Source organism: Numenius arquata, chromosome 8, assembly GCF_964106895.1.
Source record: "Numenius arquata chromosome 8, bNumArq3.hap1.1, whole genome shotgun sequence".
NCBI classification, from domain to species: domain Eukaryota; kingdom Metazoa; phylum Chordata; class Aves; order Charadriiformes; family Scolopacidae; genus Numenius; species Numenius arquata.
The window spans coordinates 349,324-374,994 of record NC_133583.1 but is presented as its reverse complement, the minus strand read 5'-3'; the positions used below and the strand labels follow the sequence as shown (position 1 = coordinate 374,994).

General features: G+C 51.8%; 1 protein-coding gene across 5 annotated transcripts in view; it reads right to left on the bottom strand.

The window, feature by feature from the left end:
- Window positions 1-1,278: 1,278 nt before the first annotated feature.
- TMCC1 (transmembrane and coiled-coil domain family 1) overlaps window positions 1,279-25,671 on the bottom strand; it is an 87,906-nt gene continuing 63,513 nt past the window's right edge. For 4 of the 5 annotated variants that reach the window (XM_074151462.1, XM_074151459.1, XM_074151460.1 and 1 more), the window contains 3 exons: window positions 11,709-12,643; window positions 5,043-5,178; window positions 1,279-2,548 (listed from right to left, as the gene is read on the bottom strand). In XM_074151462.1, the coding sequence (XP_074007563.1) occupies window positions 2,234-2,548; window positions 5,043-5,178; window positions 11,709-12,643 (1,386 nt within the window). In that variant the 3' untranslated portion in view covers window positions 1,279-2,233. Of the gene's footprint in view, window positions 2,549-5,042; window positions 5,179-11,708; window positions 12,644-16,777; window positions 16,832-25,671 lie in introns of all 5 variants that reach the window. The other variant, XM_074151457.1, reaches the window with a different exon arrangement.

The following is a 25,671-nucleotide window of genomic DNA, read 5'->3' as shown; positions in this document are numbered from 1 at the left end:
GAAGCTCGGGGAGGGAGGGAATGTTTATGCAACCTCTGCTGTCTGCAGCTCCGTGGGAAGCATGGTTATTTTTGGCTTGAGTCAGTTGCAATTGGCAATTTGTGTTTTAAGTAGGACAGGAGCAATTAGTGCACATGGTGGCAGAGAGGGGTGCGCGGGGATCCCCGGGGAGGGGGTACCTGAGATTCCTGGGGCCATTGGAAACATAAACCGAATCCTCCAAGGAAACGGGATGGCTGGATGGGGGGGGGGGGGGGCTTGTCTCCACTGGAAATCAGAGGACCCTCAGGGCTGTTAATCTGGTTTGAGGAAATTTCTCAGAACCCAGAATTTGCATCATAGCAAAAAGTCCCAGGGCTCTCTCTCTCTGCGTGTATATATCTCTATATATCTATATATGATGTTCCATACATGTCTATGTACAATTTTGACTGGTTCAGGTCACTTGGGCAACACTTGGTACCTAGAGGGAACTTAAGCCTGGAAGGAAGGAAAACAGTAAGATCTAACTAAACACCATAAATGGTTTTGAAAGAGAATCCTGGAGTTGTTCTGGATTTCACGGAGAGGGAAATTGAATCTTGGCTTTGTTCCAGCAAAAGGGACACCAGTTAAAAACCAGCACAGAGCGAAGGCAGACGCCAGCATCAACAGGTCCCAGCAACAGCCCGTTGCCAGGACTCGAGAGTTACGTTTGAAGCTGACATTTCCTTTGGAGATCCATGAAGGTACCAACACCAAGTGCTTGCCCCGGGCTGAAGAGAAGGATGCTCTCTGTGGCACAGCACACAAAGATCTCTACAGACACGCAACGATCCTACCAGAGCCTGACAGGAGGAAAGCTTTGGTTTCACTTTTCGGGGATTTATTTAAAAAATTAAATCAGAGATATTTCTGAGACAACCACTCTTTTAAGTGGACTGTTGATTCAGTATTTCTTTCCTTAAAAGAACCTGTCTTTTCCCTAGGAAGGGATGAAGATAAATTCCTTGTTCTTATCCTGAGGCCAGGAATGAGAGATGATGTGGAAATGAGGAATATAAAACTACTCTCCTTCACATCTGGAGAAAGAAAAAAAAAAAAAAAAAAAGCCCTGCAGGACAAAAACGTGTGGAGAAGAGAGAGGTTTTCACGATGCTGCATCTGAACGCTCAGGAGGACAGATCAATGGCGTGTGAATAGCGCTGCGCTCCGGACAGGCTGGCACTAGAAACTGCTCTCTGCCCTCCTCAAAACTGTTTCAGGACAAGACGGCTCACAATTATTCACGCATTTCTTCATTTAAAAACATCACTTCTTTATTTAAAAGGAAAAAAAAAACAACGTAATGACCCTCCCAACCCCTTCCAAAAAAAACCCCAATAATAATAATAATAATTATAATAAAAAATCCTATTAGAAACAATAAGGAAGCACTGAGAGTTTGAGTATTACACTCTTCAAGTATGCTGTTTGGATTTTTTTTAAATCTGTGAATATACATATATAAAAAAAACCTTAAAAGTGCGACCAAGGGCTTCTGCTTAAAGGTAAGTATTTCAAGGACTACTTCAAAATACTGTAGCACGACTGTGCAGTTTCTGTGTATGGCATGAGGCTTCCACTTCATACGCTCTGCAAAGTTAGCCAGCCTTCCAGAAAGTTCCTGTAAGTCAGGTGAGCACAAACGGTGACCCCAGACACTGAGCTGGGAGAGAGATCCACGTTGCTGCTTTTCTCGTGTTAAGGAAAGAACCCGCTCTGAGCGCATACGTTTGGACATGGAATGTGAGCAGACTTCACAGTAAAAGTTTAGTGTTACGAGTTTGCTGCGGTACCATCACTCAAGGCTGTGCACCAGACTGAGCTGCGCTCGTCTGAAGCTAACCACATCTCTTCTTCCCGACAGGTTTAGTACAGTAGTTCAAGCCACAATTTAAATTGCCCATTGGTATGCTCCAAATTTCTGTATTTTATTTATTTCTTTTGTACACTTTAAAGAATCTTAAGATTTGCATCCAAAGAGAACCATGCTACATAAAAATTATCCAGGATTCTCGCCAAAAAGAGTTCTTGAATAAAATCTAAAAAATACTATTGCAATGCATCTCGCAGAGAAAAAATGTTATTCTAAATGTAAACAAATTCACTCGGACACTTTAAAACTTCAGCGGAGTAGTTGCTGACTAATCTTTGCCACGCTTGCTCGCCAAGAGCGCTGGGAGGAGGGCGACGCAGCCGGGTCCTGCCGCCATCATCTGGGGGGGGACAAGAACCGTTCCAAGTAGCCGGTGATGGCGTCCCAGTGCTTCCACAAAAAGGCAATGAAAACCACTATAAATAAAGTGCTGAACGTCCTATTGCGAGTCTTCATGAGGGGCACGACGCAGTTGGCCACGGTGGAGACGAAGACGAGGAGGACAGCCATGACGGCCAGGAGGATGTTGATGAACTTCCCCAGCAGGTTCCTGGCCGTGGCGTTCTCCAGCCCCTCCAGCTGCACCACCTGCTGCTGCTGCTGCTGCAGCTCCATCTTGGAGATGCGGGTCTGGCAAGCCTCCAGAGCCTCCTGCGGGCGAGAACACACCGCTGGGTCGCCAGCGCCCCACGGCTCTTACCTGAGCAGGGCCACCCTCCTGGTGCCTCACACGGCTCCCGCGGGACGTGAGTCACTGCCCCCATCACACCCGCAGCCGGAGCAGAGGAAGCTGCGCCATCCCACGTGGCTGAGGGCGAGGAGCCCCTCCTTAATGAGGTACTGCCATTAGTGACACACCGCCTCGTCTCGCCTGCACTGGAGAGGCTGGACAGAGAGGTGACGGGCTGTCACAAGCCAGGCTTTGTAACACACAGGCTGCCACCCTGCATGGCCAGCTGCTGTCCCCGCACGGGGTCACCCGGGACCTGGCCACACGCCCTCCGCGCAGCCGGACCCGCAGGGAGCAGGACGCCGGCAGCAGCAACCAGAGAGCCCTGCTCTGTCCAGAGAGACTGAGCCGCTCATCTCAGCTCTGCTGCCAAGAGACCACTGAGGGGCAGAGGTGCTGTGTCCAGCCGGCACCCCTCCTCCTCCTCCTCCTCTTCCAGGGCATTCCCAGAGCTTCCCATTTCCATCACCTTCCTTGCAGTGGCTTGTGCTTGCCTAACCCATTCAATTCTCTAGTCAACCTGGCAGAAAACTAAGTCAACAAAAATAACTAATGAAAAAGGCTGGGCCACATCCTGCTGGGTCAGTGACTGCACGAGCTCAGGGGACAGTCTGAGGAGCACCAGGGCTGGGACTGCCCCGACGGCATCTCCTCCTCCAGACTGCGGCGAGCTGTGGCACCGCAAGGGTTGGAGAAAGGAAATGTCCAGGAGAAAGGTAAGAAGCACAAGACTTATGAAACTGCCTCTAGGAAGGAGCAAAGCAGAAGTACGTGGAAGGAGAAGACCACGCTGTACAAAACATCTCTAAAGCACTGCTGACCTGGGGGTGATTGGTTCTGGACCTTTTCACCATGCTGAACTTCAAATGGACCAACCCAACCCGCGGCAGAACACTGGTGACACACCACGGTGGGCTAGGGAACAGGAGGGGGGCTTTTAGGCAAGTAATGGAACAAGACCCTTCTGCTGTTGGAGATATAGAGTTACAATTGTTCCATTAATCCTCCCTCAGAGTTGCTTTTCTCAGACCTAAAGGCCAACTTCAGGTCCACCTCCAGCGTGCGCAAGCGGCCGTCTCTGGCTGATCACCCAAACAGGACCCGGGACGCCGTCCCGCAGGCTCAGCTCCGTCACGGCTCCGCTGCAGCATCAGCCCGTGCTCTGCTCTGGTGCTCCACGCGGGAAAACCTAACACCCACCTTCACCCCAGCAACGCTGAGGAACAGGCTGTCCCAATTTGCAAGTTTACACTAAAAGCACTGAATCATAAAATGAAGATTAAATAAAGCTATTGAGAAATCCCCATTTCAGTTTAAGTTTTCAACCTTACTCCTTCCTGCCCTGTCAAACTAGAGGACAGCGAGACCCGAGTATTGTCACCTCCCCCCAAGGGAAAGCCCCCCGTTCACTCTGTTGGAGGCCACAGCATCGCTCTCCACAGGCACTGATTTATTTTAACCTCAGCTTAAAGGCCACTGTCACCTGCCACATTTCTCTGCCATTGCATTATGCCCGTGGAGGTCAGTGACACGTGCGGGCTCCTCTCAGCTGGGGCCATGGGAGCCCGGGGCAAAGCACTCGGCCCCCCAGCCACGTCCGGGACCATCCGCGGCCGATCCACGGCCACGGGGAAATCACCCACCCGAGGCTCCTCGGGGGCAGAAACAGGCAGAACTTTGACCTACGGTTCTCTGCTCACACTATCAATATCCCACGTCGGTGATCGAAGGCGAGATGCCTGCTAAAACCAGCACAAGGACCTAAAACGCACGATAGATCTCTTTCAGAACAGGCCTTTCTTTACAAGGTTTGGCGGCTGCTCGGATCATTTCCCAGGTCTTTCGCTCTGGGGAAGGGCCTCCAACTCCATAGTCTGTTTCCATAGCTTTGGTCTTTCACATACTGAAAGAAACTTCTCACTTAAAAATACCTCCTTATTTGGGCAAAACCAAGAGGAAGACTTGTTTCCTGACAGTGGATACACAAAGCCATTTTTCCTTAGACATATGTGATCATTGCTCTAAAATTAGTGCCGCAGAAACACACCCTTGGGTCAGTTTACTGGGGACGACGCTGCAAAAAAAGCGTTCAGGTCTGGGCCCATTAGTTTCAAATTCCCTACAAAACCCCGCACAAAAGGTGGATGCAGGTTCCCACTTGGCTACAACCGACCGCACGCTCTGCTCCGGAGCAAGCGGGGGCTCCCCCTGGAGAGGAACCTGCTTGGTGGTGACCTGGAGGGACACAGATGGAACAACGGCCCCTCCAGCATTCCTCAACACGCAGTTTAGCGATAAAGCTACACGGATCAAAACCGGATGCGGAACCACGGGAGCGCTTCCAAAGCAAATGAGCTGTGGGAAGAGTGGGTGGGCTCCAGTCAGGGCTGGAGCGTCCCTGGCTGTGTCACCCACCTGGATGTCCCGTGCTCGCTCGTAAGACTGGTAGGCGATTTTCTCCTCCATGCTGGCCAACTCCTGCTTTAAATTGAGGATCTCGTTCTGGTGGAGCTCAGTCAGGTCGTTCAGCTGCTCTTCCAGTCTCTCGCATCTAGAAACGACACACATGGTACAGCAGCTTTAACAGGATGGCAACATCACCCCGGTGACAAGCGAGCAGTGAACATCACAGACTTTTCACTGAACACCAGTGTGTCTACCTCCCTCACTACAGAAGTGGGCGTTACAGTGGGCCCTCCCTGGGAACTGAGGAAATCCTTCCCACCAGGTTTCTGGTCTGGGGAAAAACACCCAGAGCAGTTAAATGACAACCGTCCAGTGACGCAAGAAATCAAGGACAGAATTAGGATACAGTAAGTTATTCCCCAAATTTTTGTTTAAACCAAACAGTTCCCTTCTAATACCATAAGCTCTTAAGCATTTTCACCTACACTGGGAACAGTAACTGGCATAAAAATGACACAGCACTCAAACACGACCGATGCCTCAGAGAACGTGATGGTCCTGTCTGATCTTCACATGTGAGCTCACATGGGTATCTTTGACTTATTTTTTCTTTCTCTCTCATGAATGATTCAGCTTAACTAGCAAAGGTCATCACATTATTTATAAGGAAGGCACATGAATCATTAACCTGCAGGCTTATTTTTCAGTTTGCTACTGGGAATGGCCTGGGAGCAGTCCTGAGAAAGAGGCGGCCCCAAAAACTGAGTTACAACAATTCTGAGAGATAGGGGTTTGTTTCTTATTGAGGGGGTTTTAAGTTTACTTCAATGTTCCATACGTTACTTTGCTCCATAATGTTATTTTAGCACTTTCAAAATACATTAGGGATACCTTGCATTTGTATGTAGGCACTACATTTTTTTGAATTTCAAGCCCAAATTTCCAAGCAACTCACGTTTCAATACCCTTTTAAAACCTGGCGAGTATTTGTTTTACTTCCAAAAGGTAAATGCACAGAGGGAGCTCGGCCCCTGCTCAAGGCTGGGGAGTGGGAGCTGGGCACCGTCCACACCATCCTCTTCCTCCCCCCGCCTGCCGCTGGCTTCGTATTCCCAGGTCATTGAGTGAGGGCTGATGGCAACCAAAGTTTGGGAGCTGCTGAGGTTTGGGGCCTTTGGGGTGTTCCTGCTCTGATTTCCACCGTCTGCCTTCCCATCCTAACAGCACGGAAAAAGCTTAGCGTACAGCTCTTATCATCTGACCCTTGGTACTAACAACTGAGAAATTTCTGAGGAATTAAGCACAGAGATAATGCCTTGTTTTAATTGCAGTTCCCCTCTGACTCCATCTGCATTTAATTTATACACACACATATGCATAAAATGAATAAACAATATTTATCTAGAACAAAGAATTTCACAAGTTCTGAAAAACTAAGACAAAAATCCCGCTCCCGGTTTTTTTTTTTTTTTTCAAGATTTTTGGTGCTTCACAAGCTAAATATTCAGAATCTGTAGGCACAATCTAGCCTTTACAAACAGTGCTGGGGTTTTGTTTTAATTGAAAAGTCTGAAGAGAATTTTCATTTACATTCCCAACGCAGTATTGCTTTACACTAAGAGGCAGCCAGACGCAGCACGACAGTTTCCAACCATGAAATGTGTGGTCGACCAGCAGTGAGACTGGGGCCACCGGAGCTGCCACAAGGGCCGTGGCACCGGGGCAGGACCCAGGAGAGAACTGGTTTCCCAGGAACAACCAGCTGCAGACAAGGGAACAGCCGTGTGAAGTCGGGCTAATGAAGAAGGAGCCCAGATAATTAATATTGCCATTTGTTCCCACCCAACTTCAAAAAAAAAACCCAACTTGCCGACAACCAAGAAATCCCAACTAAACCCGCTCTAAGTCCCAAAGGCAGCATAAATTACTTGAAACATACTCAGTTTGTTAATATATTACAAAATTCTCCAGTGGGTTTGTTACACAAAAAGGGACGTAGCATTTCTGAAAATATCATGATTATGTCTTTTAACCTCCTCCCACATAAACGCCCTTCATAAACCAGCTGTTGCCAGGCAGCTTAAATCCTGTTCTCCAACAAGAAACAATTGTATTTTAATAACTTCAAATCTACCTCAATCTGCAGGAAACATAAGGAAACCCTGCAAACCCGTATAGTTAAGAGTTTAAGTGTAACACGATTAGCAAGGGCTGGCTCCGACCTCCCTGCCCCGATGACCCGTTCCCCAACCAGCCCCCTCTCCCGCTCCTCCCCGGGGCTCCTGCAGGCTGCACCCAAGCATCACCCACGCTTTCACAGACTGGTGCATCAGGCAACAGCTGGAATTGGGTTATTTAAAAAAAAACAAACCACCAAACAGAAAAACCCCAACCTACCCAGACTTATTTATGAAATTACACTTCCTCCATTCATTGCCTTTTCACCCCTTGAGCCACTATCTACAATTTAGAAAATGGGTTTTTTTCCTGCTGTTTCCTACTGGTGTTCAAATCTGAAGAGCTAAGAGGGGTTCATGTGACGAGGAGGGCCCGAAGCCAGGGTTTTCCTGCCGAGGGATGGTTCACATTTAACCCAGAGGTGCTACAAAAATAAAAGGGCTAAGATTATACTCACACCTCCCTCTCTAACGTGCGAGTGCCAGAGACTGCGCAACAGACCCTCAACTCGCCTGTGAAGGCAGCGCTGCCTTCCGTGATCAAACCCCTCTTTATTTCAGGTACAGAAAACACCTCATCAGAGTCCAAGAATTATTTTTTTCACTAGCTAAAATGTGAAATTTCCCTTTAAAATTACTAGTCTGTAGATTAACAAGCTCCAGCACAGCAAGTTTTCTGTAAGACTAGCGCCAACTGCCAGGAGCATCTCCGGATCAGAGCCGTTCCGAGAAGGGCCGGGACGCTGCTGGGGAGCGCGGCTGGAGCAGGGGATACGGGAACAGCTCACTGAAAGAAGCCGGTTCAGATTCCACACCTTTTCTGGGGCTCGCTGTTTGGGAATCAGGGAACCGATTTTAAAAAGGCTAAAAAACACAGTTACAACCATCTCATGTTTTTTAAGAGCTTTAAGGCATTTTGGAGTAACAGCTGCAAAATTCACGGCTCATACAGCCTGCGTAAGGGAGAGACACGATGATAAAGATATTTTATCTGCACTCAGTAAGTGCTCTGCCAAGTAAAGAACCTCCGACCAAACTGACGCTGAAATTACCTTCACAGCACAGGGTGAAGGGAATTTAATACCTCTCTTCAAGCACCTCTCAAGACGGACCTTTTTTATAGCTATGTCATACAAAATCCATCTGATCTTCATTCTTACGCTACTGAACACAGTGCTTTCAGTGGCAGAGCAATAGCTAAAAGCAGTTATCTATTTGCTCCTGTCCGGACGACAGCGGAGGGACGGAGCTCACTCCCGCGTTGAGCCCAGCCCCCAGCTCCGGAGACAGAGGTTTGCGGGAGGTTCCTGCGCTCCCACGGCCGGGCGAGGGGCCGACTGACCACCCCCCGCTCCAGAAGAGCCTCTGCAACCCCTCAGACCTCACAGATTTAGTGCGTTTGGTCTGGTTTAAAATCAATCCTGAGAACAGACTGGAGTCCAAGACTCCAGCAAAAATCAGGTAAATGAAAGCACCAGCGTTTTGGCCGACGGATTTCTCCTGAGGGGAGCACGGGAGACCTGAATGCCCTTTCCAAGGATGCCGGGCTCGGGAAGAAACCCAAAGCCTCAGACTGGCCACACGCCAAATATGTGAGCTCATGATTTCACCACATACAAACAGGTTCCTAAAGGGACACGCAAGATGAAAATACTCAGCAGGAACTTTATTTCAGTCTTGATAGCACAGAAAGTCCCGGCTCCTATCAGTAAACAACCGCCACCTTCCAGCCGATGAGATAAGCAGAGGCTATTTGGGCGCCCGCTCCCGGTGCGGCAGAAACACAATGAGGCCAAGGCGCCGCCAGAATCCTCCTTCCTGGATGAGTCAGCCCCGGCGGCGCGGAGCGGGGCCCGGCCGGCACGTGCTGCCAGCGGGCAGGGCAGCACCCACACCGGCACCCGCAGCGGGCGGCAGGACCGGAGCGACCGCACCAGCCGGTCCCGGCCCCGCAGCCTGGCAGCTATGGGGATGGATGGGCAAGGTCTGGACGCAGGGAGAGGAAGGGAGGAGATGGAGGAGGTGATGGAGAACCTGCGAGACAAGCCACGGCTGATAAACTGGGCAAAGGCGCAAGGAAAAAAGATCAGAATCTGCAAAACAGGAGAACATCCAAGAAAGAGGAAAGGGGCAAAGATGGGTGAGAAAATGTCACGTCACCTGCTTTGTTCCAGCTTCCAGGTACAATAGACACACTCACTGTCGCCCTACAAGCAAAGGCTTCTCCAAAATACCTCATATTTTAAGCTCTAAGTGAACTCAGTGCTTGTTTTTGAAAGCTTCCCAGAAATAGAGCAAAGTTATGCGGTATTTATAGCTTTTAAAGCCAGTTATGATTAATCTGAATCCCCAGACTCCCAGCTTCAAACCACAACCTCCATTCCCATCTTTTTCCTGAAGAGCAGAAGAAGGAGAGGGGCTCCCAGCCGGAGGAAGAGGTGACAGCCCTCTCTGCCAAGGCAGCAGCTCCTCTCTGCCCTCGGACACATCACGTAACCTTCCCGATCTTGGGGTGATGCTGGCTTTTATCTTCACGACATTTTAAAATGCAGAAGCTATCCCACAAGAGTCTAGACTTGTACAGTAAGGCATTAACCTGTGATTAACCCCCGAGCTCCCTGCAGACAGAGCAGTCACCCACTCACCCCGGACACTACAGAGACGAGCACTCGCCGTGGTGTAACCGCTCCTCTGCAAAGGGCACACCTTTAATTAGTTTGCATCAACATTCCAAATGGCAGGTCTAAATTACTATCTTTTTAAGCACTTATCAGCCAAATACAGGCTCCCCCGGCAGCTCTTCGCTGCCGTGGTGAGTGGCCAGGCTCCGGGCCCCGCTCAGGGGAGCACTCGGGATGGTTTAACGGCACCCGACAGACCGGACCTCACACTGCACCCTCCGGGGCAGCTACGTGAGCCTTGCTGAACGGTTCCAGGGGACAACCAGCCAGTTTAGCCGACAGCATCCATCAGTCCCCGTGGTCTTCTATTGTACTTTGAGGGCGCTCCGTCAGCTGTGCTGTGCTTGCATACGGCGTTCCACCGTGAATGGCTGCTGCTGTGCCTGTGGAACAACAACCCACACAGCCGTGGACAACGGGAGCCCTCTCTGCTGGGGAGCGGAAGGCCGGACTCCGCATCGCTTCGTTATGAGAATTCATGACAATGAGGCACCAGGAACCAAAGTTGCTGCGCTGGGCGCCGGTTTCAGCCAAACCGCTGATTGCTGCAAAGCAGGGCTAGAGAGCGGCGCTGGCTTTGTCTGCCCAAGCTCTGCAAAGCTCACAGAAAGCTGTCTCTACAAGATCCTAGCAGGCTAAGCCTTTCCAAATGTTTTCCCAATGATCTGGCACCAGCATGTCTGAAGAGCTGTCAGGCACCTGCACGTCATGCTGTCCTCAGCCAGCCTGTCCCACGCCAGCAGGTCCCCCGAGCCCCAGGTTGTGCTTCATAGCACGGCCGATGTGACCAAGGCCAGAAGCAGCCTCACTACAAAAGCCTGCTGTCCTCCATCAGAATGAGGAGTTGGGCCCCTTGCATTTGCTATTTAAAGTTAAAAAAGCAGAGTTTAAGAGTTTCATTTAGACTGCCGTGCCCTGAACGGCTGCAGCAGGGCTCTGGTAGCTCTTCCCTCCGGAGCCGGGGGATGAGCCCTTACTCCCAGCGTGTGACGGGACACGAGACACTCTGCTGGACAGGACAGGCTGCTGGGAGCTCTCTTGCAGGGAAGGTTCCCTCAGCACCTCTCCATGGTTGCTTTCCCTAGGGTGGTGCGAGGAGGTGGCTGCCATACCCTGCTGTCACCTCTCCCCTGTGGCCTGAGCAGGGGCTGGCAGCACTGCAGCGACTCCTGCCCTTCCGCTCCTTCCAGGAAAGCTGATGGAAACATGGGCTAACCAATTCCGGAGCCACAGGACCTCCATGACAAGGGCACTGCCAATATTTGACATTTAATTTAACTTCATTTCATTGAACCCTGTCACTGTGGGGCTGAGCAGGAAAGGGAATGGAATATCCTAGTTTTGGCACAGGGGCAAGACCATGTCTTTATGGAGAGCCCTGAGAAAGCTGGATACCTCTTTCTCTGGCAGACATGGGTCCGAGTGCTGGAGAAGGCAGGGTCAGGATACTGTCCACATCTGGTGCCCTGTCTCTCACCTTGACCCAGACTTTTGCAGGATTTTTGAGGGCAAAGCACTGTCTGGATAATAATAACTGCATCAGTGTGCTCCTGGTCTTTTGGGACACCTTTCTAAACCTCTTTGGTGTGACTTTTTATCTTGGAAACACCGTGAAATAAACGTTTTTCCTTGCTATTTCTTTCTTGTACAGAAAGGGAGATGAGCAGCAAGATAACAGTATTTACAAAATCCTGAGAAGACTGCAGGACTCCCCATCTGAATCAGGCTGTGGGAACAGCCCGATGAGTCGTGCTGCCCAGGACTCTGCTCTGCAGCTCACAGTACCGAATTCCGAAACAAAGTACAGAAGTACGTACCTGTACCGCTCCTCCTGCAGCGTCTGCATTATTAATGAGTAATCCCTCTGATAGCGAACCTTAAGGTCCTCAAATGATTCTTCCAGTCTTGCCTGTGTCTCTCGAATTTCTTGAATCTCATGCAGTATTGCATCAAACCCTGAGCTCTGCATATCCAGAGTGTTTGTTTTGGAGCTGGAAGCTCCCACAGGGCCCCCTGTTGTGCTGTTGGCTCCCACTGAGCCCGACGTGGCACTGGAGCAATCCTCTTCACTGCCATATTTTGGGCTCGACTGAAAGTTCTGAATAACACCTAGAGCCTTGCCTCCCGTCCCATCTTCCTGGCCTTCTTCTAAGGAGTCTTTCAGATTAGCAATGTTGTCTGCGCTCCCAAACTTGTTCCTTATGAGGGAGGCAATCTCCCGGGGTTTGGAAACCACAGCTCCTGCTGCCGAGTGCGTGGCTTGGGAGAAACTGGAAAGCCCACCTTTGACGCTGTCGACTACTCCCTCACTGAAGCCAGTGACTTTTGCTCCAACATCTTTCAAACCCTGGTGCATATCCCTGAAGACATCCTTCGGCTGCCGAGGGATCCCATTCTGCTCGATCTCTCGCAGCTTTCGATGGTAATGTTCTAGTTTCTTCTGTAGCTGCAAGATGGTCTGGGCTGACTTTTGATTTTTCTTCTCAAACACTTGCTTAATGCGGGCGCTCTGCTGCTTGTCTGCGTTGTTGGCCAGTTTCAGGTACTCTGCCACGTTGTCATCGCGGGCCGTTTGTTCGATTTTGATCTGCTCGGTCAACTTCAGTATCTTCTGTTGCAGGTGTGTGATAGCCACTTTTGTCCGCTGAGGATCTGGGGTCCCATCAACAGAGTCCGCATTGATGCTGCCATCAGTGCTGGAGGCCACTGCACTGGAGGTCTGCGCGAGGCTGCTGACTTCCAACCGCTCGATCTGGGCAGGGAGAGAGAGAAACGTTGAGTGCCAATCACCAGTTTCACTAACACAAAACCTTTCCTTCCTTGTGCCAGCCAACTCAACAAGTGGATGTAATTCTGCAAAAACGCACCTCTTTGCAGCTGGCCAGGGCACGGTACCAATCTACCGAGCTCCATGTGCTCTACAGACATCTAGTAAAAGCTGAGAAAAAACCAAAACCCCTCATACTTAAGCCAACTTAATGGCCACAAACAGCCAAAAACTCAAGCACGAAGCAAGAGAGGGCACCCAGGCTGGACAGGCTGAGCTCTCAGAAGCGTTGGTGTAAGGCCAGTAGCTCCATCAGCTGGCGAGTGGGAGGAGCAGAAGGCAACTGGGAACGAGCAGAAGGCAACTGGGAACGAGCAGAAGCCGCACAGACCAAGTACACAGGAACCGAGTTACTCCCAGTGCTCCGCCTGCTCGTACCAAAGCAAGGGATAATGAAACTCACCGGGAGCTCTCGGCCGCCCGGCGGTGCCGTAGGGGGCACCGGCTGCCGAAGCACAAACCCCGTTTTTAGCCCAAGAACAGTAAAACGCCATTTCAGCAGGAACGAGCCGCGCGAACGCCCACTGAGGTCCGCACCGCGGCCGGCGGCGGGACGGGACGGGACGGGACGGGCCCGGCGGCACGGCCGCACGCCCCGCCCCCGCCCGCTCCGGTGCCGCGGGGGTCCCCGGCCCGGGGAGCACCCGCCTCCCTCCCCCGCCCCGCGGTACCTTGGCCCGGCGCAGCAGCAGCGCCCGCTCCCAGTGCATGGCTCCGGCTCCGGCCCCGCCGCCCGCATGGCCCCGCCGCCGCCACCGCGCCCCACCTGGGCCCGGCCACACCCCCGGCCACGCCCCGCGGCGGCCTCGCGGGGGGCGGGTGTGCGCCCGGCCACGCCCCCGGCCACGCCCCGCGGCGGCCACGCCCCGCCCGGCCGTGGGAGGGAGCGCGCGGCCGCGGGCCCCGCAGCGGCGGCGGGACGGGGCAGCGGGAGCCGGGCAGGGACCGGCCGCCCCGCCCGGCAGCGTCCGAAGACGCCGCTCGGTACCGCTCCCGCGGACGTTTCAAAAGCCAGCCCAGAGCCCCTGCTGTAGTCGTTTCCAAGCCCTGCAACGCCAGCCCCGCGCGAGCTGCCTGCCCCCCCGCAAACGCGTCCCAACGCGCCCGCCCGGGAGAGCGGCCCCCACGGCGCACACCCCTCACGCTGGACACGCTTCCGTGTTCGTCTCGCGAATATATACTTTACAGACCCCAAAACGCTATTAGAGTTAATCCCTGTCTCTAGTGCCGATGCTCTCCATCCGTGATTTAACGCCGCACCGCTGACACCCAGCGGGGCCAGCACGGCTCCTGCCCGCACACAGCCTTACGCTGAGGGTCTCTCTCGCACCCAGCTATCCCCCTGCGCCTGTGACAGACAACAACCCAGAGCAGCTACAGGAGAATACATCACGCTGGGATTATTACTGTATAATTACCAGGCGTGTGGATATTATTCTGGAATAACAAGAAGGGTTTTTTTCCAATTAAAAGGCAAACAGCTGTACAAAGTGCTATTCTGGAACAGAACTGAGATAATTTAAGCGCTTTCTCCCTGTCGATGAGGCTCTGGAAAAGGAAGACTCAGCACAAACCAGGTCCCTCAGAACACCGGGAATTGCTGGTGCCATATTATTGATTTAAGATGACTGGCAATCTGTCCTGAAAAGATGCTGGTAATTGAAATATTGTAATGGTCAATGTTTGTATAAAAATAGGGATCACAATTCAATTAGTCAATCTCCCCTGCAATACGATTTTCCAGTCTATTGACCCAGCCCAGAAGGGCTGGACCTGCACTGAAAACCACCTCGGCGTTGTGCCACGGGTGGAACGGAATCAGGTCAGGACCTTCTGCTTTCTGCCCCTCAAGATCCGACCAAATTCCTTGCACTTTGAACACCATCAGGCTTTCCCTCCTGTACAAGTTTTCCTATGTATCTTTTCAGCAACACACAGCCCAAAAAGAAGGTTGGTAAATTCTCATGTTTCCAATGGACTCATTCCTGTGTATTTGTCAATGTGGAATACTGGGTATTATTTTTCCTTCTAAAAGCAAAGATGGCAAAGTGCACTGAGGAGAAGATTTAGAGAAAGTATTATCTTGACAATGTCCAGGATCAAGCCCCTTTAGATTCAAGAAATGGGGAAGGCATCTGTAGAGAAGTACACAAACATCTCTTCAACAAACCATGTGTCACATGAAGCAGAATTAATCTTTTGGATGCTACTGTACCTTCCACTGGATTAGTGACACCCCCAAATTCGCACAGGTTCCACAAGTCCTGCACTTCAAAAGAGCTGTCTTTTTAAGAGGTATGAAACCGAGAGCCTGACAACCTATGGCTGTGGGAAAACCACAGCTCTTAACACAGGGACAGGGCTGTCAACCTCAGTGGCTTGTCGTTACACTGTAATTTCTCATTTGACCCTGCCTTTTCTCCTAATTTCTCTCTACTTCAGTATTTGTACAGTGCAAGAAATGTACTGAGCCCATAGGCCTCAGTATCGTTACAGATCCGCATTAAACCCTCTAAATGCACCTTTGCACAAAGCCATGCACAGAATCCTGGTGAGGTGCAATGGGGAGATCTTTAAACACCACAAATTACTGTGAGGTACCTTCAACATATTCAATTAAACGCAATGGACAGCCGAAGTCACCTCCCTGTGTGACACCTGCAGCACGAGATCCTTTTAACATCTGAGTCAGGGTGATGTCAACCCAACTGTCCCGCGCGCAGACAGCGCGCAGCATCCCTGCTGGACCCGATAAAAACATACCATATTGCAAAATAAAGCAAACAAAAAAAGGAATACAAATTACTCTGCCTGACCCACCCGGGTGATGCAATAAGCTATTTATGACCTACAGTTGGGAGCGCTTTTTCTAAGGCTTTGCTTTTTAAAGGATGTTACAGAATCACAGACCGGTTGAGGCTGGCAAGGACCTCTGGAGGTCACTGGTCCAGTCCCCTGCTCAGGCAGGGCCACCAAGGGTCACCTGTCCAGGACCACGTCCAGGTGGTTTTTGAAAACGGCGGCTCCACATCCACACATTACATTTGTGGATATCTCTGTAATAAACCTTTGGAGCTCTAACCCTTCCGTCCGTCTGCTGCAAGACGCCACACGTTTGACAGCACCGACTCTTGGGCTCACTATTTATTTCAAACTGCACGTCTGTATCGCTGCAAGTCCTGTAAGGGGGAAGATTTCTGTTTATTCACCTCGATTGAACACAGACAGAAGATCCAGACACTGCTGGCCTGGACCACCCCTAGAAACCCAGCTGACATCTCAGGACCCACCGCCCGCCCGCCCCCAGCAGCGCCCAGCGCAAACACGAGCTCCCGAGCACAGGCCTCAGCTTCACTGCCGAGGAGGTACAGCAGAAAAACAGAGAATGGATCCGGTGTGACTCCTCGTGACACACTGTCCTGCAAAACGTTATCGCCCGAGTCGATCTTCAGCAGCTTTGCATTTTAACGGATTCCGTCCACCTACCCACGGACGCTGGGGTCATCACTGCCAGCAACTGCTCCGAGCTGTCCCCATCAGGCTCCCGAACCCAAACCAGAGCCAGAACTGGCTCAGGGCAGCACACAAACAGAGGGACAGCTCAAGGAAGTCCTGGTGCCTGCTTTTCACAGTAGAGCTCATGGGTTAGGTTATAATTTGGGTTTCTAAAAGAGATAAACAGTCTTTGCCTGTAGGCAATTAACCCTCAAAATGGCAGGAAGATCATCCTGGTTATGGAAAAAAACCCACCAAGGGAAAACAAAAATGAAAAATGACCCTGAAAAAAGTACAAGAAAAAATTCCAATACAGTCCCTTTGCCTCCCTGAGATCACAGCCGGAGCAAGGAACCACCACTGGTGACACCAAGAGGAAATGGGGTGATACCTTCCTCACAGCAGTTAAACCACCGTGAGTGACGGTGACTATGGCACGTGGCACGTCCACTGAGCCAGAGCGTGGTCCCAGCAGCCCCGCTGGGAGTGTCCCCACGCTGCGGGACGGGGAGGCACAGACCCCTGACGGGGGACAGAACCCCAGCAGAGCGGTGTCTCACCCACGCGCTGAGCGTTCCCTTCCTTTGGTGGGTGACACGCGAGGCAGCTCCCGCCCGGCTGGGGGCTGGCACAGCAGGGACCTCCCCGCGGGCTGAGGTGGGAGAGAGCCCGGGGACCGGCCGCAGGAGGAACAGCCCAGCCACATGGGACTTGGGGATGTGTTTATTGTGAATAAACCCCAGACCTGGTTCACCAGGAGGCCCCACACGCTGGGTGTCAGCAGGGCTTGCAGGGACATCACAGGGGGAAGGGACCTGGGGCTGCTCAAGCTGGTGCCGGTGCCAAAGGGAAGACGCACCATGCTGTGGCTGAGGGGCACATCCCAACCCTCTCCCGCAGTCCTGGTGCTGGGTAAAGCCATCTGCGGCGGGACTCTCCCACCGCCCTGTCACCTCACTCAGTGTGACGTGGAGATGTGACTTCGCGTGCTGCTTCGAGGCAGACACAGATTTTACAAACACCGAGTTTAGCTACAAAGCAACCAGCTGCATTTTCCCCGTATCTCTCAGCGGCAGAAATCCCCAAAGGAGACCAGCATTTCAGCTTCGGCCATGGCAGGGGGGCGGTGGAAGATGCTGCTGCCACGCGAGGACCAACTTGCTGTATCTGAAAGAACCGCACATGGCATCTGTCACCCGCCACACCAGGAGCCCCGGGACAGCCTCTGCCACCACAGTGCGATGGCCAAGAGCTTGATCCAATTCACTGATGGTTTTCCAAAGCCACAGAGAAGTTGAGAAGAAAATCAGCACTGCTGGTTGAATAACCAGGGCACTAACACCCACATCATGGGTGAGGAATGTCCAAGGGAATGAATAAAACAATCTGAATGGAAAAATAGGAAAGAACTGAACTATACGCAAGAGCTTGCAGGAACTTGATTTTTGAGGTGAAAAAGGATGACACAGCAAAAGATATGGCCAAAATAACGTTCACGGATGTTTATTTTAGCAGCTGCAGATTTTTAATCAAGGGAGGACTGCCAATCAGGCCAGAAGTTACAATAATAAGGATAGGAAATGAGGTAAAGCTGAACAAAAATTAAGTCTAGGAACTGGGAGGAGAGGGTGGATCTGGAAACAAGTTTATACAAGCTTTTATCAGAAAGTGACAATGTAAAATGACAGCGTCTTTTTGTGTTCGTGGTTTTTTGGGTTTGTTTTTGTTTAAAAAAACCCCTCATTTTGATTTTCCCAGTATGTCTGAATCACATCTCATTACCTTAGAGACAAAATTATTTTTAACACTTCCCAGAGAGCAGCTTGGGGGTTTTTTTGTGCTTCAAGCTGCTGTCCAATAAGTATAGAATATTATTGCATCTTACATATTAATTTGTAAGGAACACAGTTTAATTTTCAGATTGCGAGTTAAATTTGACTTGCAAAACAATGGAGCAAACTGGGTCTGGGAGAACAAACATCTCCACACAAAACAGCCACATGTGAGAGCAAGGATTTCCCCTCTTTTCGGGAGATTTTCCTCTGTTGAAGCTTAACAGGCAACTCATCTCCAAGTATTTAGTCTAAAGGGCTCCTGTACACAAGCACAACTACTGCACTTCTACACTTACTTCACTTATTTTTATTTATTTTTAGTTGTAGTATTTCTTGCAGGTACAACACGGAGTGTGACTGACTGTAACCAAAATTCATCCCGGAAGCAGAACTTCAGAGTTGATCCAATCAACAGTTAATATGAAATGATAAATATTTAAAACCAGCAGAATTCATGTTTCCTGTGAACGTATTTCTTTGTCATTCCTGTACAGCATTTCTTAACTTACTGTTCCCTGATTTAAAGCCTTTCTAATGTAACACACACGGCACATCAGCTAATACTGCACTGGCCAGAGAGCCAGGCAATAGAGCTGGCTTCAGAGATGCCTTTCCTCTTCACAGGTGGCTTGTTGTTTAGCTCCACATGCTGCCACACTGGCACCAATTAAATCCAGGAGAGAGCCCGAGGTGGCAAACTGAGCTTGTGAGGGAGCAGGGGGAGCAGGGTCCCGGGCCACACACACACAGCACGTACCTTCAGAAACCACTAAGCCGTGAGACATCAGAGGACGGTGCGCTCAGGGGTGACGAACACCCAGCAGAGGAAGGCAACGGGCACTCCTCTAGGAATCCACACAAACACGGGATTAACCGAATACCGAAATCGCTATGCTGCTGTCAGTATGCTTGTGAAAAGTGAGAAGGCTCCTCTAGAACTCCAGCTAGAGACAGATCTTACTGCAGCAGCATCTCCACAGCTCAGCGTGAAGAGCGCAGCCACCCTGCGAGCAGAACAGAGACCTGATGTAGAGAGCACAGAACACGGCATCCCATTCCCGCTAGTTCTCCTCCAGCTCGCCAGCAGTGATGGCCTGATGTTACACCTGCCAAGATGCAAAGTATGCAGATCTATCGACCTCAGATGTGGGATATAAATAACCCCCTCCTTCCTCACTGCCCTCTACCTCGGCGCTCTGTGCCACTTCAGCCCCGCATCTCTAAGAGAGCCGTTCCCAACAGCCACCTGTGTGTCACCGCTGTTATGGAGAGTGATGGATGCAGTGAGAAAGAGCACGCGTCCCAGTACAGGACACCCAGATCTTCCTGAAGGAAAATAATGAGTCTATTAAATAAACGTGATTAGACATACATGCTCCAAACACGGCAGTAATACTACGCAATTTCTCAGCCCTGTCTTCTGCAGATGATAACAAATCCCAGGCAAACGTTCATCTACGGCAAAGGCAAACAGCAAAAAAAGGTCTGGATCCCGTATTTCTTTTTTCTCCAAACACTGGAGCTACAATGCACCAGAGAGCTCACTGCAACAGCTCAACGGGAAATATCTTCTATTTTGCACCGGAGCTCAGGGTGCCAAAGCCCCTACTGTCTCTCTTTGGTATTTATTAAAGGGGGTGGGGGTGGGGGATATGGCTCACTGTTAACTCTGACCCGTGAAAGGGCGATGCCGAACTACACAGCCAAACGAAACCAAGGAAAAGCACTTATTCATTTCTGAAGGTCACCGGCTCCGTGGGAAGCCGTACGCTCTCACTCTTCTTTCACCTGGAGGCAAAATGATTCTGCAGTTTGTTTACTACTTCCCGAAAATACGTTTTGCAGAGCTAAAACAGCAAAACAAGAGGTCACATTTAGACAGCTACAAATCCAAACGTCTCTGACGTGGAGCTGCATTTACCACCCCCTTCGTTCATCACTCACTGTATCACGCCAGCCAAGCCCCGACCAGCCCAAACCGAAACCCCCGACAGCAGCACCACGTTTCTCTCGTTTATAGATGCAACACTCACTCAGACGGGGGCCCTCCTCACGCTCCCCAGCCTCCGAAGCCAGGGAAAGCTACATAAGGAACAAGCCCGGGGACTCGGCAGCGGGGCCCGGGGAAGATGCAGCGTCTCCGGGGCCGGTGGCAGGGCAGGGGACAGGGGCAGCCCCTCACCTTGGCGGGCTCGCACAGGTCCCTCTCGCAGCAGACGCAGGTACAGCAGCACCACATCAACATCCCCGCCCGCCCGCGGGCAGACGCGGGGCCCGACACGGGCGGGGCGGCCGCCGCCGGTCCCTCCCACCCGGCCCCGGGGGCCGCCCGCCCGCGCCGCCGCCCCCGCCGGCATGGCCCTGCCCGGCGGCAGCGGGAGCGAGGGATGGGCCCGCTCCGGAGGGGGCGGGACCGGGACCGGGACCGGGACCGGGACCGGGACGGGGCTGCCCGGCGGGAGATGCCCGGCCGCCGGTCTGCGGCTGCGTATGACAGACCCTGCGTGTGACACCCCGAGTGTGACATCCCTGAGTGTGACACCGCGTGTGACAGACCCTGCGTGTGACATCCCTGCGTGTGACACCCCTGAGTGTGACACCCCTGAGTGTGACACTGCGTGTGACAGACCCTGCGTGTGACATCCCTGCGTGTGACAGACCCTGTGTGTGACACCCCTGAGTGTGACAGACCCTGCGTGTGACACCCCTGAGTGTGACACTGCGTGTGACAGACCCTGCGTGTGACATCCCTGCGTGTGACAGACCCTGTGTGTGACACCCCTGAGTGTGACACCGCGTGTGACAAACCCTGCGTGTGACACCCCGAGTGTGACACCGTGTGTGAGAGACCCTGCGTGTGACATTGTGACACCGAGTGTGACAGACCCTGCATGTGACAGACCCTGCATGTGACCCTGCGTGTGACACCGCGTGTGACAACGTGTGTGACACTGCCCAGCGGGAGCTGCCCCCCTGCCCCGGCCAGGTGTGCCCCTGCCTGTAAACCACAGGTTTCGGCCAGGAGGGTGACGGGCAGCGGGCCGGGGGGGGTGGATGGGACCGGGGTGACACGGGCACTCCTCAGCACAGCCAAACAACGCGCTGGGCAGCGAGGGTCACCCAGAACCGAGAATGGAGATTCAAGGATGCACAGCAGGATGTAAATCCACTGATAAACTGTATGCTCTCTGCATAGCACCACTGAAACGCTGCTGTTTAATAATCACTAAATACAATTTTCAGAAGATTAATGTGATCTCCTAGAAGGCCGAAACACTAATTAGAATGTAATTGTCACAGGAGGACTCGAGCACAAAACAGAGCCCGTAACAGCACCCTAACCACAGCGGTCAGGAGAACCCCATCACCCCGTAGCCACTGCCCTCGGCCTCCTCGATGAAGAAAAGGTGTTTTCCTGCCACGTTGAGAAGACGCAAAGCAAAGGCCCGGCGTGTGACCCTGTGACACACAGCCAGCGGGCCCCGCTCCCGCAGGCTCCTCTGCGGAAGCCACCCCTCGCCCCGCGGGCACCCCCCGCTCCCACGCGCAGCTCCCCTCTGCACAGACACCATCTGTTACTCATCTAGGCGCAGACACACCACACAAAGCCAAGCCAGATATAACCCAAGTTTGAGATCTTCAGAACCGTTAACTCCGAGTATGCCAGGTGCTCCCAAGGCTAAAGTGCCAGAAACTGCCAAAAATGACAGATGGAAAGCAGGTTTTAGGGGTGTCCTGCTGCGCCAGCCGTGCAGCAGGGACACAGCTCATCACTGTCCACGTTCTCTCTCTGTCCCCTTGAGCCAGGCGACTCTTAGGGCTCCAACAGACATTAGAGTGGTTGGGTTTGGTAGGTTTGGGGTTTTTTTTAAAAATCGTTCTCTTAACTTGCAGTAATGTACAGGTAACGTGAAGAAATTCTGCACTAAAATGTTAGTTCATAAAATATAAATTTCACCAGTGTAACAGAGGAGAAAAATCACTGACTCAGAACATGTGCAATGTGGAAGAAAAATATTACTAAGAACAAAGAGGCTCTCTAAAAATTGATTACCTTATATTAGTTTATTTAGGTAATCCAATTAGATTATCTAAATATAGATATTAGATATTGATCTTATATTAGATATTGAGATTCTCTGACCACGAGAGCACTGCTCTAACAAACGGCACACAGGATTCAATCCAGCAAAGCTGCTGTAAAGAAGGCTTTTAAAAAAAAAAATGCTGGTACTAGTCGCTGACCTGTACCAAAGGAGGATCCCACCCCACATCTGCAAAATCCCTGAAACCAGCGCTTTGCCCGGGACAGGGGAAGGCTCAGCCCCGCGTTGCCCAACGCTGTGCATCTGCCAGGCACCTCCTGCCCCCTCGGCTGCGCCCGACCGGCAGGGACAGGCCAAAGGCATCCATCCATCCATCCATCCATCCATCCATCCATCCACTCTGTCGCAAGAGCCTGGGGAGAAATCTCCGCTAGAAATGACTGTCCAGGCTAAATACAGAAACTGAGACCATTTCTGCACTTGAGGAAGTTCAGGGCACACACCAGATCTGGCATCGCAATCTAACATGAACACAACGACAACAAATTTAAAAAAAAAAAAAAAGAGTTACGATTCACTTTTTCAAGGAACTGCCTTACATTCTTACGGCATATTCCAATGGCAAGAGAGAGTATCTATACTGGAAACCTCTGGATTTCTAAGACCTTTTATCTGTTAATGGTAGCAGACCCCATCTAACAGAGGTCAAAGGGAAGGCTGGGGAAATTTCTTCCACAGAATGTCATTGGCCTCATTTAGGAATCAGTTTGTGTTGGGTACAACCTACCCAAATCCACAGGAATTCTACTACTATTCTGACAGATCATTTCACCATGTAACACAACAAACAAATCCATGGAAATCCATGAAAATATGCTCATTATTCTACTTAATATAATCATACAGCCTTCAGGAGCTTTACAGAGCAATAAACCCAAACCCAAACCCAACCTACCAGGCTGAGTATCACCTCCATTAAGAGGCATCTCTTCCCCTCCCCTTGGAAGAGGAAGGCATCTTCTCCTCAGCAGGCTTTGTTACACTCCCAAAGGGCAGCGCCGATGTCCCATGCTGTTAACAGAGACTTCCGCACCCGCAGAGAAAGGGAAACATCGCAAAGAGAGCACCGACAGCGACTCTTCCCTGCAGAGGGAGTTCAAACCGCCCTGGCAAGCTGCAGCCCCACGGCGAGCGGGTGCGAGCCCCTCAGCACGCTGCTGCCGGACCCCGTCCTCACGACACCTTGTGCCGCTGGAGCCAGCGGCCACCACGGCAGAAGCCAGGCCGGGGGACACAGTCGGTCCCAGGTGTCCCAGCCAAGGACAGGAGCAGCCTCACTAAGGGAGACAGCCCTGAGCCCGGCGGGGAGGGACAGGGCAGCTGGCACCCACACCGTCCCTCGGCCACCGCCAGCGGGTCCCCGCTGCATCAGCAGCAAGGGCCACGCAGCGACCGGCCGCGCGTCCGCACTCTGCAGCCTGTCCTTCCTGGAGTTACTCGGTAAAACCAGAGAGAGGAGGCGGGGGGCGGCATGGGGCCAAATGAGCTTTGATGCAGCTTAAAAACTTATGGAGATTAGATGCTCATATGACCCCTACAACAAGATGAGAACTCTTTCCAACACCCCTTAAAACCAAGAAGTTTAGGGAAAAAATACCGTAGAGGCTAGACCCATATATCTGTGGAAATCTGAATGCTGCCCAATATTGCCCAGTTTTGGGCACCTCAATCCAAGAGAGATGTCGAGGTGCTGGAGCGAGTGCAGAGGAGGGCAACGAAGCTGGTGAAGGGCCTGGAAAACAAATCCTATGAAGAGCGGTTGAAGGAGCTGGGACTGTTTAGTATGAGGAAGAGGAGGCTGAGGGGAGACCTCATCACTCTCTACAACTACTTGAAAGGACACTAGAGAGGCTGGTGCTGGTCTCTTCTCACAAGCAAATAGCGATAGAACAAGAGGGAATGGCTTCAAGCTGCAACAGGGTAGGTTTAGACTGGACATTAGGAAGAAATTCTTCACAGTAAGAGTGATCAGACACTGGAACAGGCTGCCCAGGGAGGTGGCTGAGTCACCATCCTTGGATGAGTTTAAGAGTCGTTTAGATGTGGTGTTGGGGGATATGGTGTAGGGAAAAACTTTGTAGAGTAGGGTAGATGGTTGGACTCGATGATCCCAAGGGTCTTTTCCAACCTGAATGATTCTATGATTCTATAAAGTAATGCAAAATATGAAGTGATAGAGTGAATGGAAAATTCAAGAACTGAGTTGTGATCATTCCTTCACCGAGCCATTCCCTAACGTGGTGCTTAGTCTGTGAAGAAAAGGCGACCTCCGTGCCCTCTCCCTCATCCCGGGTATTTCCCGCAGGGAGATGCAGTTGTTGCACACCCGAGGTGCACATCCATCCCATGGCAGAGAAGCCGGCGCTGGCAAGGTCTTCACAGCATCAACTGAGCAGTGCCGGCACCCGGCACCAGTGAAACTGGGAAAGGAGGACACGAAAAGCTAACAGTTCCAGAACACAAAGCCCTGAACCTGAAACGGCAGCGGAGTCTAGAAGGCAGACTATAATTACCAGCAGGAAACCGGGCCAGCACCACAGCAGGACACCCTTGATTTGTCTCCAAGTCCCCAACAGGCACAAGGAGCAGAGGGCTGAGGACCGCGGGGGCACCCGGGACCCTGCCACCCCCGGGACCTGCCTCCACGGGCCCCAGGCGCCGGAGCGCGGCGGAACGCCAGCCCCCCCCCCAGGTGCCAGCGGTGCCTGCGGCTGCCGTTCATCGAGCTGGGGCCCACGGTGCTGCGGGCACGCGGCAGAGAAAAATCAGATTCACAGCTTGCTGGTTTCTGTGATAAACATGATACAACTCTGTCCTGTCACGCTCGGGACGTTGCTGTTGGTAAAGCCTCCTGGTCTGTATTTCTGAACCCCGTGGCTGGCCTTCGAGCCCGCGGCAGGCAAAGGCACGGGGACAGCGCGTACGACTGGCACCGCGGGGGAAAAGCACCAGCCCAGACCCTGCCTGCTGGTGCCAAACCCACGTCCTTGTCAGAGCCCACCCTGGCACAGCCCTCGGCAGCAGAAATGGGATCACTCCCTTTAACACATACGATCAGACAGGAATATTCGGAGAAAGAAAGGAAGGCTCTGAATTCACCAAGTGCAAACCAGAACCTTCAGTAATCTGTCGCAAAGCAAATGTAGGGTTGTTTTTTTAACCCAGTATTGAAACTAGTCATTAATTAAGGTCCTGGCTTTGGTTACCTGTTCAGACACAGGCTTTGTACTTGTACAGGTCCTGCTTCTCAGTGGTTGGGGAAGGGTTACCAAGAGGCCAACCTGGCACTTGCACACAGCGCTTCAACAGAAGGAGAATTAAGTTGGAGTATCAGCCCTCTCCGCTCTCTCTGGGCACAGGAAAACTGCGAGGCTCATGAAATCAAGATCTGCTTTGAACCTTCTGAATCAGGTTCTCCAAGGGAGGGGTGGCAGGTAAGAGGGAGGAGGGCCGGAAAGCCAAGCGAGTGCTGTCAGCCAAATTACATGGTGGTAAATGCAAGCACTTGGTATCAGCA